The following is a 19,663-nucleotide window of genomic DNA, read 5'->3' on the forward strand; positions in this document are numbered from 1 at the left end:
TCTCTCACTGGGCCTGTACATAAAGTCTTTCCAGCTTGGAAGAACATAACAGAGCTTACCCTCTGCTAGTATATCCTTCAAGAACCCAGGTCACCTCCATGCCACAGTGTGATGATGAAGATGAAGATGATGATGATGGCATTTAGATGCCTCATAAGTAAAATGGGGTTAGGGTACTTGCACTACCTCTCACCTGGGTTGTTGTGAGTAAAGTACTTTGCACAACTGAAAGTACTCTAGAAATGATAGCTTTGATTGGGTTAGGGCATCTCTAAAGTGCTGGTCTTGGGGCCCCATGCCCTGCACCTGCAGTTATGAGATAGCATTTTGTGTAGGTATGCTGGTCCTTTAGTGACTAGCATTTTGGGGACAGGACAAAGATAGACTTTGGTGGCATAGTTCATGGAGTACTGTGCCTGAAGTCAGGAAGACTCATCTTTCTGAGTTAAAATCTGACCTCAGACACTTACTAGTTATGTGACTCTAGACAAGTCACTTAACCCTGTTTGCCTCAGTTCCTCATCTGTAAAATGAGCTGGAGAAGAAAATGGCAAACTACTCCAGTATCTTTGCCAAGAAGAACTCAAATGGGGTCATGAAGAGTCAGACATGACTGAAACCACTTAACAACAAACAGTGAGGTCCTGGTTAGAGAAAGGAGAAAAGTAAAAGTCTTATTTGTCTTTTGAAAAGATATCTGTTCCATCAACTGTAGGATGGCTAAACAATAGTGGTACATGAAATGATGGAATATTACTGTACTGTAAGAAATGAGGAATATGGGGCAGCTAGGTGGCGCAGTGGATAGAGCACCGGCCCTGAAGTCAGGAGGACCTGAGTTCAAATCTGATCTCAGACCAGGCACTTGACACTTACTAGCTGTGTGACCCTAGGCAAGTCACTTAACCCCAACTGCCTTAAAAGAAAAAAAAAGAAATGAGGAAAATGAAGAGTTCAGAGAAATATGGGAAGACATATGGATTGATGCAAATTAAAGTAAGCAGGTACAGGGAAACAGTAAACACAGTGACTACAATAATGCAAATAGAAACAACAACAGCTGAACACTGTATAATGATTATGATCAATCTTGATCCCAAAGAAGAAAAAAGAAAATACTCCTCCTTTTTTTTTGGCAGATATGAGAAGCTATGGATGTAGAACATTGCAAATATTATCAAATGTGATTGACATGTTGGTTAGTTTTGTGGAACTTCTTTTTTTTCTTTCTTTTTCTATGCTTTGCTACAGGGGATAACTTTCTGAGCATGGGAATGAGGGACATATTTAGGAGTGAAAGTGACCTAAAAACAAGACATCAGTAAAATTGAAAACAAAAGCAAGAGACATCATGGGATTCAGATGAATATTTCTTCTTTTAAAAATACTTATTGATGTATTTTGTTTTTACATCACTTCCAATTCTGAATATATATCTCCCTTCTCCTCTACCCAGCAAGTCATCTCTTTCATCAAAAAGAAAAAAGAATAAAAGCAATCCATAAAAACAAACTAACACATCGACTGTGTCTGACAGTATACAAAATATTCCACACCTGTAGTCAGCCACTTCTTCAAGAAACGGAAGGAGATGCATTTTTTCAATATTTCTCCATATGATTCAGTTTTGCTCTTCATATTTATCTTGATGATCAACATAGTCAGTGTTTAATAAAATATTTGAATGATTGGATTATTTGATGTACACATTGCTTTTCTGGTCCTGCTTGCTTCATTCTGCATCAGTTCATATAAGTCTTAGAAAGAAACTGAGCAACAGTGGGGAAAAATGAGTCACAGAATGAGTCAATCATAAAGCTGCAAATAAAACACAAGTGTCCAATTATGCAACCCAGTTTCCATCCAAGCAGTGTGAGGAAGGGTTACTGTTTGTGCTGAATGAAAAAGAACCATGCTCACTAACATTTAATTCAACATACGTATTTTAACTGTACGCTTTGTTTAGGGACTTGAGCTAGGTATCAGGAAAGACACAAAGTTTATCTAGCTAGAACATAGTTTCCTGCTTTTCTGGAGCTTGTCGCCTAGTAAGAACAGAAGGCATGAAGAAATGCCAATAATATATTTAATACATGATAAGCGCATTAGAAAGCAGAAGTGCTATGTGAATTCCTTGAGGGGAAGTTATTACTATTTTGAGATTTTTATTGGGCACATAATTACTCTGAGATTTCTATACCCTAAAGGGAAATGCTCAATTATAGGTACACAAATCTACATATTTGTTCAAATGCATATTTCTAAGAGGGCCCAAGTCAGACGGCAAAGAGATAACAGTTGTCTAGTAGTAGTTGTAGTTGTCATCTTAGCTAGTAGTTGTCATCTTAGATTCCTAGAACCATACAACTAAAGCATCTTAGAGTCATAGAACACAGAATGTCAGCACCGGAAGGGACAGTAGATATTAGAATGTTGGAGTTAAAAAGGACTTTAGAGATCATCTAGTTTCAACTCCCTTATTTCATAGTTAGGAAAACTTAGGCCCAGAGAGTAGGAGTGGTTTTGTCCACTATCACATCCTTCCAACTGAGAAAGCATTCAAATTGCTTGTCTTCCCCATGGTGTAGAATGTTCAAGAAAGTCTCTACCTTCCTCTCCCCTCCTTCATCACTATATACTAATTTGTCTAATAGAATCATAGAATTTCATAGTATGTTAAAGGACCATTGAGATTGCATAGTCCAACTCCCTCATTTTGTAGATGAGGAAAATGAGGCACAGAGCTTAAGTGACTTATCCGTGATCACATGGCTCACTAATGAACTTACAATCTTATTAGAGAGACTAGACACATTCCACAAGTCTGAGGGTACTTTAGAGAGGCTAAAGGCCTTAGCCCTAAAGATAAAAAGCCAAAAGCTGTTACTCCATCTATCCCAAACATGCCCTGGCCTCTCAGAAGAAAAAGGAACTTAGTGGATAGAATAGAGGACTTGGAGTGAGGAGGACCTACATTCAAATCTCATCTCAGACAATTAATAGTTGTGTGGCAATTTGCAAGTCATTTAACCTCTCAGTTCCTTGTCTGCAAAATCAGAGTTAGACTCAGTGGCCTCTTTATTTCTAGCTACAAGCCATTTCCTGAGAGTTCCCCTAGTAGGAAAATAGCCCATTCAAAAATGGCTACATCCAGTCAGCACTACTCCAAGGGAAAATGTTGGCCCACTCAATGTTTGGTCCTACTTATGAAAGGAAAGAAAGCAGAGTTTTGAGGTATGAAGAGTCCAGGGGGAGAAACAAAAGGCAATAAAAAGGAAGGTATAATGGAAGAATAATATGGGTTGCCTCCTGGAATATGGATATCTCCCTACCCCTGGAGGTATATGTGTCAGATAACCATCTGTCCAAGATACTATGGATATATACATCTGTAGATACTGAAAGATACTGTAGATATAGCCATAGAAGTGTTTATTGCAGTGGGTGGGACAGTGGGCAAGATGATCTAGAAGGACTTCTCTTGCTCTGAGAGTCTGAGATTCAGTGTCTGGATGAGATGTTCTCCCAGCAGGTGGGGCAAGGCCTTTTCTGCTGACCATTTCCCCTCTCTGACACAGACCACGTGGTGTGTGAAGAAGAGTGTAAATATGCCATGTTGGCCTTAAATTGCATCTGCCCAGCCACCTCCACGCTCATCACCCTGCTGGTCCACACATCCCGGGGACAGTAAGTATCCACATTTGCCTTCAGCTCAACCTTAATCAAGGAGTTGTCTTCAAGGAGTGTGTTTACAAAGATTATTCCCAAAAAGTGTAACCTTTATCAAAAGAACCAGAGCCAATGCCAGGAGCACCATATGTGTCAGCTAAAATGACCCAGGATTGGGGGGGGGGCGTGGAGCAACATATGAGGACTGATGAGATGGGACCTCTTCAGTCTGTCTTGACAAACAGAATAATCCTCTAATAGTGGAAATGAGGCAGTGAGACTACAGAGATATCTGGGAGTGGGTAGGCTTTGCCAATGCCCCTCAAATCATGCTATTCATGGAGTAAGATCAGTCCTAGAGGTGTGGGTATCTGCTCAGGTGGAATGTACCTCCATTCCTAACTCCCATCTATTGTAGGCTTGTCTGTGTGTCCCTCCCCCATGCACCTGTTCCTGTCCCAAGCATCTTGGGGCAGCTTTAATGGGCAGGCCTGGTCTCTGGCTTTGTCCCTAGGGAAGGTCAGGATTCACCGGAGCAATGGCAGCGGATGTATGGCCGATGCTCAGGGAATGAAGTTTATCATATCCGAATGGGAGACAGCAAGTTCTTCATGGAGTATGAAGGCAAGAGCTTCACCTATGCAGCCTTCCACGCCCACAAAAAGTGAGAGGAGAGGCAGGGTCCCCTGGGGGTTGGGGGGTAAGGGAAAAATGGAAGTAGCCACCAGTTCCATGGGGTTGAGGCCAGGGGCAGTGCTTGAAAGGAGTTTCATGGGTGGGGTGTGTGTGTGTGTGTGTTAGGAGTAGGAAGGGTATCTACCCTATTTCTTAGGCTAAATACCCTCTCCTCTCCCTCATTTTTGCTTTTTTTCTTACTCATCCCCTCCACTTTCCCAGCACTGAAACAGTGCCGATAAGTGGGGAAGGGGAAGGGAAGCAAAATCCAGCCCATGGAATCATAGGATCATAGGTGAAAAAAAAATTTAGAGGTCATCTAGTCCAACCACCTTGCTTTATAGGTGAGGAAACTGAGGCCCAGAAGGTTACGTGACTTGTCCAAGGTCATACAGATAGTAAGCAGCAGAGCCAGGAATGGAACCCAGGTCCCTTGACACCAAATATAATGTTTTTTTTTCCCCAAGATTATATCTTGGATCCTGGAATCTTAGAATGTCAGAAATGGAAGGCACTGCAGAGGTTGTCTTGTCCAACCTAATCTTCACAGGAGAAAACTGAAGGCCAGAGAAAAGAAATGGCTTTACCCCAGGCAATATGGGAATTTAGTGGCAGAGCCAAGACCAGAAATTTGATCTCCTGACCTCTGTCCCATGTTTGCTCTGCATTACATGACATTTTCCCATCCACTTCAAGCCCCAGGGTCCTTCTGCCATCAGGAGAAGAGTCCTCGATTTACAGTCCAGGTACCCAGGATTGAATCCCAGTACTGACATTTACAAACCTTAAATCACTATATGGATGCTCTACTGCTTTTGTCATTATCATTGCTTTGCTATTATTTCAATTATCTGGGAAATCCATTCCTTCAGCTTCAACTAGAAAAAGCATAAGTGACTCATGGGCATGCAGCATAAAGGAAAGGACTGTTTTCCTTTAAATGAGAATCTCAGAAAGAAAGAAAAGCTCCCTAGGGTTTCTTGTCTGTCCCTCAGTTAGGACAATGAGTGCCAGAGATCGAGTTTTTAAGTTGCATTGTGAGCCCTGCAGTGGAGAAGGGATTGGGGACGGAAAAGCAAGTGCCCTCTTTATGAGGCTGGCCTTGAGTGCCTACTATTGTATCTGCCCTAGATATGGTGTGTGCCTGATCGGGCTGAAGCGGGAGGAGAATAAAAGCATCTTGCTGAACCCAGGCCCACGGCACATCATGGCTGCTTCTGACACCTGCTTCTATATCAACATCACCAAGGAGGAGAACTCAGCCTTCATCTTCAAACAGGAAGAAAAGCAGAAGAGGCAGGGCTTCTCAGGGCGAGGCCTCTATGACGGACCCTCCCGGCTGCCAGTCCATAGCATCATTGCTTCCATGGGTGAGGGGACCCCCCCCCACTCCTAGAAGGATCTCCCTGAAGTCAGGAGGAGAAAGGGGCAGAACCTATCCTAAACTGGGCAAAACAGGCAGTCACATGCATGATGTGAGGCACAGGGCATTAAGAAGGTCCCCAGGTTCCCAATTTGCTCTCCCAACCCATCTCCCACACTATCTAAAACTTCACCATTAAGGATTTATTCCTTTGGCGTAGCCAGTCTCTTGATAAAATGCAAAGACCTCTGGGAAATCTCACAAATCGACTTTGTGTGACTGAGGGCAACTCCTACAGCTTAGGGCAATGGAAAAAATTCTATACTTGGAGTCAGAGATCTTGGCTCTACTACCTACTAGTTATGTGACCCTGGACAAGTCCCTTCACCTCCATGCCTCTTGACCCTCAGTTTTGTCAGCTATAAAAGTGACAATAATGATTGTACTACTTAACATCACAAAGTTGCTATGAGGAAAACCTATTTAGATGTGAACTATTATTATAATTAATGTACTGTCAACAGCCATTGGCATGAATGAATAGAAAGATTATTTCTACCTAAGTACAACTTTATACAAGAGGAAACCCACAATAGGTAAGTTTTGATGGATGAATGAGGGGCAGGAGGGAAGCAGCCAGAGCAGGAGATCTTCCTGGAGAGGGCAGACAATCCTTGGGAGCCCTGAGCAGGCAGAGTAAGTGTTCTTGGAGAGAAAGAAGAAAGATAAAGTGAGAGGGCATGGAAGACATAATCAATTTTACACTTTTACTGAGAGTTGAACAAGCTGAATCCAATTTCAATTTCCTCTCACCTCTTTATCTCCATGGGTCCCCATGTGCCATCCAGTCCCCCAAAGGCCTTCATGATGCCAACCACCACCCAGAAAACAACTTCCTTTCCTTCCACTAAACCATAGGCCTCCACCCCCCACAGAGCTACAGGTCCATCTGACTGCCATGATTAGGGCAGATAAACCATGTCAGGGGAATGGCCAGAGAAGGGCAACTAATGTGATCTCAAGATCTAAGAAAGGCCATGCAAGGACAGAGGAATTAGATAAAGTTTAAGGGATGCAGGTTGGGAAAGGGCAAAATGAACATCTACAAAACAGCAAAAGGCACTGAACTGATTGGGAGGTGGGAGAATTGGGTTCCAGGACTGGCTTGAGTAGTCACACTGTGTGACTTTGGACAAATCACTTCACCTCCATTTTCTCATCTTAAAAGAAGGTAATGTACTTGTCTTTGAGGTCTCCTCTAAGGACCTCTAAAGTCTGTCTCTAAACTTAGTGTTTCTGGTAGTCTTTGATCATGCAGGGAATAGAGAAGAAAGTTTGTCTCATTCTCCAAATCCTAACTTCCAGAACTGGAGCAAATGGGAAGCCTTGAATGTTGAAGACCATGTTCTGTTCTACTTCAATCTACAAGAAGTGAAACTTAGAGGGACTTTCTCGGGCCATGAATATTAAGAGGCTCCAAATGAGTTTAATTCAATCCTAGAATTGGCAGCAGGGTGAGGGCAGGATTGAGAATGTCCCAGATCATCCTTTGGGGGTCTCTGTCCTGGCCAGCAGAGTTCCAGCATAGTCCATTGTAGGCTTTTGTTCACTGTTGATTTTGTCTAGTGGAAAGAGCACGGGGCTTTGAGTGTGGAATCTTCAAGTCTGGTCCTGACACTACATAGCTGTGTGACCACAGGCAAGTCATTTCCCCTTTCTCTGAGCCTCAATTTTCTCATCTATAAAATGGGAGTGATAGTAACACTTGCTCTAGTTGTTCTGCAGAGCTATTATGAATCAAGTGCCTTGGTGACTTTAAATTACTATGAATATTCACCATTGCTGTCATTTTTGTTCTAGGATCTCCACTAAGGTCCTATTTTGATGTTACATCATAGCATGGAAGTGATCCTCTGTTCTATGGGAATTCAGTCTGAGAGGCTGTACCAACCTGGAAAGGCTCCATATAGGGGTCTAATGATAGAGCTATATGGCCGTCATCTGAGGCCCAGCCTGGCTAAGTTTAGACCAGATTGGCCACATAGAGATGAAGTTTTTTGGTCACAGCAACTCCTAAAGTCCTATTACACAGGAGAAAGGTCACAATCTGATCTGCATCACTGGAGGGAATATTATTACTAATAATGACAATAATAATAGCTAACATTTATATAGTCCTTTAAGATCTGCAGAGAACTTTACCTATTTCATTGGATTCCCCCAATGTGAGAGAGGCCCCATTTAACAGATGAGCCTTGTGAGGCTGACAGATTGAATGACCTATTCAGAGCCTTAGTAAGTGTCTGGGGGGCAGGATTCAAACTCCAGTCTTCCTGACTCCAAGATAGCAAGCGATTGTAATATTGAAAGAAAAAAAGTATTAATTGGGAGGGCCAGCTGAATTCAATCTAGGTAGACTGCATCAACTCTTACTGCAAGCAGCCAGCCGTCTCAGTTCAGGTAGCCAATCAGAGGATATCACGTCTTTGGAAGATTGTTGTGGCCCGTCATGTGTGCACAGTAAAGAGTAGAGAGAATCTTTCTGAAGCCATCAAGTTGCATCCCTAGGAGAAAAAAAGAACTTAGTGGAGGAGAAGAGTACCCATGCTTCAGAGAGGGCAGTTGCTGTGAGAATTTACTACTATTTCTAGTGCCAGGATTTTGGAGTGACTTGTGCATCAATGTTTAAATCTTACCAGTTCTCCACATGTAGCCATAGCAATCATTTCATGAATAGCAAGAACAATGTTGAAGTTGCCTGTGGAGTTTGGTTTTGACGGCAAGTAAACCTAGACCCAATCTGCAAAATGGAGTCTGCTCAAAAAAGAAAAAAATCATCAGTAATTTTTTAATGAGGAAAAAATGGAAGGACATAGATTTAGTTTGTTTTGTTTATTTTCAGCTTCGAACCAAATGGTTTTCCACAGCCATCAGAACAGAATCATAAAATATAAGAACTTAAAGGACCCTAGAAATCATCTCATGCTTGCACGTACACATATGCACACACACACACACACACACACACACACACACACACACACTGGTAAAGGAAACTGAGGCTTGGAAGAAAAATGACTTCCTTTGGTTACACAGTTCTTAGGTAGAAGAACAGAGACTTCTAACCCAAGTGGAGGGTTCTTTCCCCTTTACCCCATCAGTGCCAATGAAGAGAACACCACTCAATTCTTGCCATGACAGCAGAGAAGGGCTAAAGATTACTGAATGCTACAGATCACAAAAAATATCATCTTAACCATTAGCTTCTTTGTACAAACCAAACTATTTCTAAGCAGTTATCATAGAAAGTCAGAGCTGAAAGGGCTATGACAAACCATGTAATCCAAACCTCCCATTTTACAAATGGGGAAACTACAGCCCAGAAATGGGAAGTGACTTGCTCAAAGTTACATAGCAAGTCAGTGCCACAACTAATAGAAGAAGCAGGTCCCTCTATTCCCAGTCCAATGTTCTTTCTACTACATAACCCTGGTTCTCCTGCAGACAATGAGAAGTCCACGAAGGCCTCTGAGTAGTGGAGTAACCAGGTGAAACCTTGTTGGCCAAAGATTAGTTTGGTGATAGTGTTCAGGAATGGACTGGAGATGAGAGGGTAGAGCCTAAAGGCCACCAAGAAAGGTTTCACCTCTTTCTCCTTTTTTAGTAGCTAAAAGAACATTGAAGGATAGAATTTCTTGCTATTAGATGGGCTCCGTGTACCTCCTGGTACAAGCCTGGATCCATACTTGGTATCTCACTGCCCTTCTCCTCTCTAACACTTTATGTGCTTGTCAATACGGCCTGGAGCCATCAGCCCATGGAACAGAGGCAGGAGGAAAGCAGCTGCCCATGTTCTGCCCAAATTAGGTGCATATTATACACAATTATACTTCTCATCAGGGAGCTTCCCAAATTGGCTTCCAACAAATAGAAGTGTATCAGGTAGAGAGGGACAGACTCTTCCATGGCAACGCTGGCCAGCAGCACCAGAGCAGCTGCTTTCTGGGCTGAATGGACACAGGCTTGGGACTGCACACTGAGCAGCTGGCTCTCTGACTAGTTGAGTAGAACACAAGTCATTCTTTGGATAGATTGGATTGAAACAGTCACCTCCGGCCTTGTGCTATCTCCCATCCCTCCCATGCTATGGGCACTAGGCAGGAACTTACAGAGGCAGCAGCTGGTGTTTCCACCAGCAGGCTAAAGACCTGAGGCTCATAGACATTCCTCAATGATTTCCTCCTTGCCACCAGCAAAGCAATGGCATGTGACTTGTGGTTCTTCCCTTCTATGCCCATCTCTTCTATCCCAGGATGCCAATACTAGAACTACAAGACTTAGAGCTAGAAAGGCAAACAATTAATTTAGGGCCATCGTTGTATGGCTGCAGACACTGAGGCTCATCCAGGGAGGTTATGTTTATTGTTACCTGATCTCACCTTCATAAACATATTGGGGAGGGACGAACAGCCAAACTCTAATTACACGGGATCTGTAACCTCAAGGGAGAGTCCTGGAGGGAAAATTAGATAAATCCATTGTTGCCAATGGGCTAATGAGAAAAGGCTGTGGGGCAGTCTTAGACAGCATCTGCTTAACTGACCAAGGTGGACATGTCCCAACCCCAGGCTGCCACCTACAGGTTGAAAGAAAAAAAAGGTAATAATTATGGATTTAAGGAGTTTAAGTGAACCATAGAACAAATTCCCTCGTTGAATCCATGGTAACATATAATCCTGAATCTGGTTGTGGGTATCCCATTCTTTCTTTCAACTCCCCCCTTTATGGTTACTTCACCACAATATTAAGTGACAAAAGATTCTGTAATGAGGTCTTTTGGGTATTTCAGTAGTTCAGTCCCCTTGGCTGGGGTCTAAAACAGATCCAGCTCTCACTAAATTTTGCACCAGCAGAGAATGTTATAGTGATAATCCAGGAAATTTACAGTAAAAAGGAGAAAACTCTTCCTTCTTCTTTCTGGGAAATTCCAGGATCCTCATTAGGATGCAATCTGTAGCCAGAGATAGAGAGGCCAGTGTGTGGCCAGGAAATGGATCTTTTTATTTGGGTAAATGAAGTCTGGAAAGAGTGAAGTAGTGGGGACTCCTGGGATAGGTGTGTCCCCCACGGAGCAGGATCTGTGTCCATTAATCTGGGAGTGTTGATGGACAGGACAAGGGGGTAGGGGTGAACAAGGAAACCCCTACTGAGACACTCAGTGGCCAATGGGTTAGTTTTTTTTACTTCTTTCCAGGTACAGTGGCCATGGATTTGCAGAGCACTGATTGCCGGCCCCCGAATAGCAGCAAACTCACACTGCCCACAGAAAATGGCTCTAGCAGCCGCAGACCTAGCATCGCCCCAGTCCTGGAGCTAGCCGACAGCTCTTCTCTCCTCCCCTGTGACCTCCTCAGTGACCAGTCAGAGGATGAGATGACGCCATCTGACGATGAGGGCCTCACCGTGGTAGAGTAAGTGTGGCATTTACCCTAGAGGACACCCACTGAAGTTCAGTCTACATCTGAAGACCTCCCTGTAATTAACTAGACTCTCCATTAAGTTCTGTGTCATGTCATTAATCGAGCTGCCTCTGGTGTTGGTTCTGTAAACACACAGCCACTGATGAAAGTCCCTACTCATTCCCCAGCAGGGAATAAAGAAGAAAAATGGGTTAATTGTTAATTATGGATTTTTTCCTCTAAATTAATCTTGAACTTATTTAAGAGACACTAAGTATCTTTTTTAAAGTGTCTTTGAGCCATAGAAACTGTAGGCGAAGAGGAAAGACAATCGTGAGCAATAGAAGTTTAAAATTGGGGGAGGTAGGGGAGAATTGAGATGAGGAACTGAGAAAAACATAAATGTCTGAGCCATGGAAGAGGCATTTAAGATTTTATGAGGCTGACTGCCAGTCAGGCTTCAACTGTGTTGCAGTTTATCATGGAGAAAAAAAGTTCTTCATTCTAAGGGTAGTAACCGAGAGTGAGTGATTAAGTGGTTGTAACAAATTTAAAGCTGAGACTTTGTTGTTTTTCAGTCATGTCCAATTCTTTTTGACCCCATTTAGTGTTTTCTTTGCAAAGATACTGGAATGGTTTCTCATTGCCTTCTCTAGCTCATTTTACAGATAAGGAACTGAGGCAACCAAGGTTAAGTGACTTGCCCAGAGTCACACAGCCGGTAAGTGTTTGAGACCAGATTTGAACTCAGGAAGAGGAGTCTTCTTGACTCTATCCTAGAGTCTGGGGCACCACCGACTGCACCCCTCGCTACCCTGGAAAAGACTTTGGGAATTAACTATTCCAAAACTCTCATTTTACAGAGGATGAAACTGAGGCCCAGAAATTATTTGCCTAAAATTATATAGACAATGAGTAACAGGATCAGGACTTGAACCCAAGGTCCTCTGATTCCAAATTCAGTGTTTTTTTCTATGCATTAAGAGAAACCAGAATAAATGAGTGAATGAATGAATACTGTTATAGATAAGTTCATCTTGTTAGTGCTCTAGATAGGTGCTTATTATCTAATAAAAGTGGCTATTCTAGAAAACCTGTCATTCTAAAGAACAATCTTAATCTTGGTTTTTATTCTAAGAAGATTGCTAATGATTTAAGTAAATGGTTATAGGGATAAGGACAGAACCTATGATTCATTGGTCTAGAGAACTCCCAAGTAAAGAAATTCCCTCTACTATTGCAGGGCCACACTTTCCCTGCAGCTCATAGTCTAAGAGAATTGCCTAGAGCCCTGCAAGGTCAGGTCAGTAACCTGTCCAGGGTTCCTCAATCAGTCTGTATCAAAGATGGGATCACTCACATCTTTCTGGCTTCCAGGCTTGTCCTCGATCTGATACACCTGGATATCAGACTCAAATAGAAACAGGTCCTCTAAACCATACAGAAGGATCCCTGTGGGCCACATACTGATTTAGAAAACCACATATAAATATCATGCATGTTCTATTGTATTTTTATTTTGTTAAATATTTCCCAATTGCATTTTAATCTGGTTCTGTTGCTCCAGGGAGTACTGTGGGCCACATGTGTGTCTCATATGTCTGTTCTCCACCTTGGCTACATGGTCTTTGCTCTAGATTAATTTTTTTCTAAGCAACTGGTCACCATCCTTTCTTTAGTTGTGTAAATAGGAACATTTTGCGTCTGAACATATAGGAACATATCCTCCCTTCCTTTAAGATAAATAATAATCATAATCTCTGAAATCTGTATAGGGTTTTATATTTCTTAAAATACTCTTATACTAATGAACTCATTTGACTCAGAATCCAATGCTGATCTTATAGAAATGGAAAAACGGGAGCTGAAGGAGCCAAATGACTTGCCAAGTCCAAGGGCAAACGGCAGAGCCAAGACTCAAATTCAGATCCGTTGATTCTAAGTCTAGCCCCCTTTCCCAGTGCTGTGGAAATGACTCATTATTTAGGACCACCAGATTTTAGGACTGGAAGGGACCTTAAGGACCAGCTAGTCCATCCCTCTCATTTTACAGATGTGGAAATTGAGGCATAAGAGGGAAATTGCTTTTCTCAAGGTCACACAGGCAGGAAGTATCAGAGTCATGATTCTATCCCAATATTTCTGATTCTAGAATCCATTGCTAGAGCATTGAGCCTAGAGTTGGTAAGACCTGAGTTCAAATCCAGCCTCAGAAACTTACTAGCTGTGTGACCCTGGACAAGTCACTTAACCCTATTTGCCTCAGTTTCCCCATCTGTAAAATAAGCTGGAGAAGGAAATGGCAAACCACTCAAATATCTTTGTCAAGTAAACCCCAAGTGGAGTCAAAAATAGTCAGAGATGACTGAAACAACTAAACAACAACAAGAATCTGCTGCTTTCTCATTCTCTCTTAAAGTCGTATCCCTTCTGGAAAATAAAATGCATTTGAGAGTTCCCCAAACACATGTCTATTTTGCTAATGACAGAGCACTAGCTAATGTTCACAGAAGGGAAAAGAGTTAACAAATTCATGATGTGGGGTGAGGAGAGAGGAGAAAGTCATGTTTACACTTTTCTTTATGATGAAGAATCATCATTTGTTAGTGTAAGTAAGACTCTGTGTTTTGATTACAAGAGTCAGCAAAAAGAAAGTGCTGGCTGAGTCAGGGTTCCTACTGGAAAATGCAAGATGTAAGAAATTCAAATGCATCTTCATTGACTCATGGTCATACCACAGGTGTTCCTGCTTAAAACAAACAAATTATTAGCCTCAACCACAGAATTGTATTTGAGACCTTTATTGATGAATTTGTTCTTGTTTTTCCCCTGCTGCAAAGTAACTGTGTCATTAGTTGAAAAATATTTGTGACTTATATTTCTGAAAAACATTTGTGAGCCTTAAAGGAAGCTAAGCTTTCTAAAAGATGGAAGTGAGGAGGAAGTATTTTCAAACATGAGGTGGCCTGTGCAAAGATACAGAAATGAGAGATGACATGTCAAGTTTGGGGAACAGCAAATGCTGTGTTTGTCTGGAACAGAGTGTGGGCAGGACAGTAATGTGAAATACGTCTGAAAAGGTAGGCTGAAGCTAGACGGTGAAGAGCTTTCAAAACCAAAATAAAGAGTTTAAATGAAGAGTTTATATTTTATCCTACAGGCAATGGGGAGCCACTGAAGATTCTCCAGTAGGAGAGTGACACGGCCAGACCTATCCTTAAGAAAGATTATTTGGGCAGCTATTTATAAAGACCACAAACTTTCGCTTTTGTCATATTTATTCTAATTTAATTAACAAGTAATTATGGAGTATCTGATACATGCCCAACCTTATACCATTACTTAGGAAGACAAAAGAGAAGAAGTTATTCCTGCCCACGAAGAATTCCTTGTCTAATGGAAATTTGGCATAGTAGAAAGAGTTCTCAATGTGGAGTCAGAAAAATCTCATGAGGACACCTTGGAGTCATTTCGTCACTCCCCATCTTTAAAATAGGAATAATATTACATATGATGCTGACTTTGCAAGATTTCTGGGAGGAAAGCATTTTATAAGCCTTAAATTACAACAAAAATGTGAATCATTGCTATTGCTATGGCTATAGAGACAAAAAGACCATCTGGTTCAATCCCTTCATTTGACAGAAAAATAAACTGAGACCAAGGAGAGGCAGTAACTTGGGCAAGACCTCCCAGATGGGCAGCCACAGAGCCATAATGTAACAAGGACAAGAGTAAGTGGGATGGACAGGTAGAGTTAAATGTATTTGTTGACTATAGGATTTCAGAAAGTTGAGAGATCAGTGTGGGCTTGAGGAGCTAAGGCCGATTTCATAAAAGGTGTGGGATGGGAGCTACAGCTTAAAGGAAGGAAGAGTTTAGCTAGATGGATATACAAGAACCCATGTTCCTTTGTGTTCCATTCAAATCCATCAGTCTTCACTGAGCTTCAGGTACACCCATAGGTGCTGTGGGTGAGATAAGTTCCCTGCCTTCAAGGGCTTCTCTTGAGTTCACTCAAATCTGCGCCCCTTCCTGCACTGGACTACTGAATTTTTAAAGGTTAGAAAGGGTTTGCCAGCCCCTATCCTTTTCCCAATTCCCTCTAGTCTCCCAGCCAATTCCCAACCAAAGAAAGAATAGGAAAGAGCGTTCCCCCAGTTCCCACTATAATGAGTCAAACGCCAGGAAAGTGGGGAATTCTTCTTCCTTCCTCCCCCTCCTCTTTGCATCATAACTTAGCATCCATTAAAAAAAAAAAAAATTTGATTTTCCCAGCAGTCTCTACCAGGGACCAAGCTGTTCTATGATATTGGGATGCCCTCTTGTGGCTACTTGGGCCCATAGTTTGGTTTTAGATGAGCAAAGTGAGCCAAGGCCTTTTCAGTTCTTGCCCTGCCTTCCAGCTCCTGGGCATGAGCCCCTGGACGCCTTATTTTCTGCTACTCTCCAGCATAAACCCTCCACTACAGTTAGGTCTGCGTGTCCCTTTCCCACCAAACATAGGCCATATGAGATCCCATCTTTCTTCTTGGAATGCCCTATCTTCTCCTCTTTCCTTCTTTAAATCTGCCCCTCTTTTCAAGCCCATCTCAGTTCCTTGAATAGGAATCAAGCCTTCCCTGTCTACTCCATAATCATTTCTAACCTTCTCAGAATTCCTGTAGTACTTATAGAATAAGAGTCTTGGGGCTGGGAAGAATCATAGAGCCCATTTCCTCTAACCCCTTAATTTTATAGATGAGGAAACTGAGGCCTAGAGAGGTTATATAACTCATTGTCTGAAATACATAGTCTTATACTGGATTTGCTACTTTGTAATATTTTTTCATTGTTTTACAGATCATGGGTCTTCTAAACTATATCAAATGATCTCTGGGGTCTCTTCTGACTCTCAAATTCTAAATATCTCTGAATCTATTAGAACCAATTCTCCTTGAGAACAGGGACAATGTCATATCAATCAGCCAATCAGCAGGCATTTAGCAGATGCCTGTTATGTGACAGGTACTGGGGATATAATACAAAAATGAAATAGGTACATTTCTTGGGCTAAATATGCCAAGGCTCTGGCCTCAGGGAATTTACAGTCTAATGGGAGAAATAACATGTACATGTATAAATGTATAAAATAATTTTGAAAGGATATACCTTAACAGTCAGGAGGAATCAGGAAAGATTTACTATAGAATGTGGTGCTTGAACTAAGTCTTGAGGGACACCAGAAATTCCAAGAAGTGGACATAAGGAGGGGATGCATGGCAGCCATAGCATACAACCAGTCAAAGCAACAGAATGGAAATGGAGTGTAACATGGGCAGAACCATATGGCTGACTAGAAGAGTTCACAGATGGGCATAGTGTGTAAGAAAACTGTAAAGGTAGGAAGGGACCAACCAAAATGGGGCTGGCCAGGCACATAGTTGCTCAATAAACAGCTGTCTTCCAATCTCTGAGTAATGTAATAGAGTAAGAAGATAATATATTTGATACCTGAAACTGGACTTCCTCTGTTCCAGGTATGTAAAAGGCTACCCGCCCAACTCACCATATATTGGAAGCTCTCCTACTCTGTGCCATCTGCTCCCTGTGAAAGCCCCTTTCTGCTGCCTGAGATTAGATAAGGTAAGAGGGCATCAGGTAAGACTCCTTCAGTCCAAGGCTCAAGAGGACCTAAAAATATCACCTGTTGACACTATCTGATGTCTCTAACACTCTCCATGGCCAGTCACTCAGCAGGAGGTAATTAAAACAAACTTATTTCACTACTTCTCTAAGCCTGTAAAAGGATGGGTTACAAGGAAGTACACCCCCAATCTGTTTCCTTCGTGTAAGAAGATAAAAGATGTGACCCACTAATATTGGCTAAAGCGTTATGGCTTTGCCAAAGGCAGGACTGAGCTGGTTAGTGTTCATTTAAAATTATTTAAGATCACTTTCTGCCCTAGGGTCATGCATTCAGTTAGTTACCCAACTCTATGGAGTCAGCACCCACTGTGTTTCTATCTCTGTTCTGAAGGTGATGTTTGTCCTTGTTATGTAAGTGACAGCCAAGGAGAATTCTGAACATAATTCAGGATACCTTCTTTGATAGGTCTTCAGAATGGGGCATTGTTAGTTTGCCTTAAGTGTTGTGAATTGCCAGGATGTCATATATGTACATTATTTGGGTACATAGTCCAAAGCCAAGTACATAAGTACATGTGCATAAAATAATGTATGTAACCTCCCCTACAGTCCTAGTCCATTGCCTCATCATGGTATGGAAGGGGCCCCTCAAAGGCCATGCCAGTGCAGCACAGAGTTTGGCAGGTGCAGCTAAACTTAGAAGATTTTGAGTATGAGTCCAATGACAGATATCTGTCATCCAAGGATCAATCTTGTTAAGTTCAGAGAGGCTCATACTCAGGTTGGACACAGAATTAGCTACTACATCTACTAAGTTGTAGCAGGTTTGTGATCTGTGCCAATGGAGAAATGTCCACACAGACAAAAACAGAGATCTTGATATACTGAAGTAATGTACGTAAGGAACTTCATAAACCTTCCGGTGCAAAAGAACATGTGTGAGTTAATATTGTTGTTGTTATATAGAATTACAGAATTTGAATGTTAGAAAGGACCTCAGAGACCATACAGTCAGTCAATGGACATTTATTAAGTTCCAGGCACTGTGCTAAGCCCTGGAGAGACAAAAAGAGGCAAAAGAGTCTCTCCCCTCAGAGCTTAAAATCGAATGAAGGGGCTCACCAGCCAATGAAAAGATTCTACATGAAAGGAATCCCCACTGTAACATACTTGACACATATTCAGCCTTGCTTGAAGACTTCCAAGAAAGTTCCCCCACGGAGGGGGAACCCATCACCTCTAAGGGTAACCCATTGGTAGAAAGTTTTTTTCCTGACATCAACCTTCAATTTGCCACTTTACAGTTTCCACCCACTGCTGCTGTTTCTGCCCACCGGAGTCAAAAAGAACAAAGCTAATCCCTCTTCCACATGACAGTTCTTCAACTACTTATGACAGCTATCATCACCTCAGAGTCTTCTCCAGGCTAACTCATTCTCATATCCCATGGACTCAAGACCCTTTGCCAGCCCATATATTTTGTTTTCTGCAACAGAATGTCTCTACTCCACAGTAACACACACACATACACACACAATCCCTTTTAGAAAGCTAGTACTAGTCCAAAGGTTGGCATTTTTCCCAAAATAGGCAATAATCTAGACAAAGACCTAGCTCTGTTTCTTTTCTAGAATATAACATGGCATCCCATAATAGAAAAGTGAATGAAACTTTGAGCAACTCTGTTTATTCTCCAGATGCTATCACCACATAAGTTACAAATAGAACATTGATTGTCTATATATTAGTTCTCAGGGTGCTACTTTTGTGTAGGACAGTAGCCAACATGTTGACTGATTCTATCTGTCCTCTGGGCGTTTCTTCCAGATGGAGGCATAACAGAAACTCTGACTGACAGGATCTGTTCTCTGGATCTTATCTCCATCCAGGGCTGCAAGCACAACAGTTATGAAGACGCTAAGGCCTATGGCTTTAAGAACAAATTGATCATAGTTTCTGCAGAGACTGCTGGGAATGGGCTGTATAACTTCATTGTTCCACTCCGGGCGTATTACAGATCTAGGAAGGAGCTAAATCCAATAGTTTTGCTTCTGGACAACAAGTAAGTACACTGACAAGCTGTTCCTTTTGTTTAACAGGCCAAAAAAGGGAGGACCACTAATACTGGCTGGGTTTTTCTGGTTTTAACTAAGACAGGATTGAGTTGGGTTAATCATTAAAGTTCATTTTCTACCCCAGGTAAAATGGAGTGGCCCAGCACCATGAATTCAGCCCCACCCATGTCGGCAGAGCTAATACATTTTGTCATTGAAGATTATCTCCCATTGCCTATACATGTCCTACACTCTCATCCTCTCAATACAACTCCTCTCCCTTTTTCTGACTTTTGAAATCCTAATCATTCTTCAACAATTCTAGAAAAAAACTTCTGACGATGTTATAATGGGATCATATATTAATATAGTATTCTTGACTCTCCCTATCTGCCCTTTCACCAACAGGACAAAAGTTCCGAATTGGGTTTCCAGAGGTGGAATGGGGATGGATCAGGCCATTCCAGGCCTTCCTAAATCCAAGAAATAGATTTGTTCTAGCTAGATAGGCTAGTTAGGGGGTCAGTTCTATGGCCAGGGAATAGAGCAAAGAGAACAGGCCTAAAAATGGTTCATTTGGAGATGGAAAAGCAGCTAGTCTAGGGGATAGTGAGCTCCCTGTCACTGCTAATGTTGAAAAGGCTAGATGTTCAACAGGGATATTGTAGAAGATGAATATAAAACATTGTGAGGGTACTAAGAGTGTCAAGAGTGCTAGAGCTCAGGATGAGCTGAGAGAGTTGTGAACCACAGGGATCCAGACTAAGATCTCATTGATAGAGGAAACTCTCAGCTAAGGAAACTCCTGCCAATGC

At 42.0% G+C, this 19,663-nt stretch overlaps 1 protein-coding gene across 4 annotated transcripts in view; it reads left to right on the forward strand.

The window, feature by feature from the left end:
• Positions 1–19,663, forward strand: part of KCNT1 (potassium sodium-activated channel subfamily T member 1) — a 186,531-nt gene that overhangs the window by 139,992 nt on the left and 26,876 nt on the right. For all 4 annotated transcript variants that reach the window (XM_027869623.1, XM_027869624.1, XM_027869625.1 and 1 more), the window contains 6 exons: positions 3,579–3,687; positions 4,184–4,333; positions 5,476–5,714; positions 10,962–11,178; positions 16,686–16,791; positions 18,684–18,856. In XM_027869623.1, coding sequence (XP_027725424.1) covers positions 3,579–3,687; positions 4,184–4,333; positions 5,476–5,714; positions 10,962–11,178; positions 16,686–16,791; positions 18,684–18,856 — 994 coding nt within the window. The remainder of the gene's footprint in view (positions 1–3,578; positions 3,688–4,183; positions 4,334–5,475; positions 5,715–10,961; positions 11,179–16,685; positions 16,792–18,683; positions 18,857–19,663) is intronic.

Source organism: Vombatus ursinus, unplaced genomic scaffold (genome assembly GCF_900497805.2).
Source record: "Vombatus ursinus unplaced genomic scaffold, bare-nosed wombat genome assembly UNPS02014793.1, whole genome shotgun sequence".
In the NCBI taxonomy this organism is placed as follows: Eukaryota; Metazoa; Chordata; class Mammalia; order Diprotodontia; family Vombatidae; genus Vombatus; species Vombatus ursinus.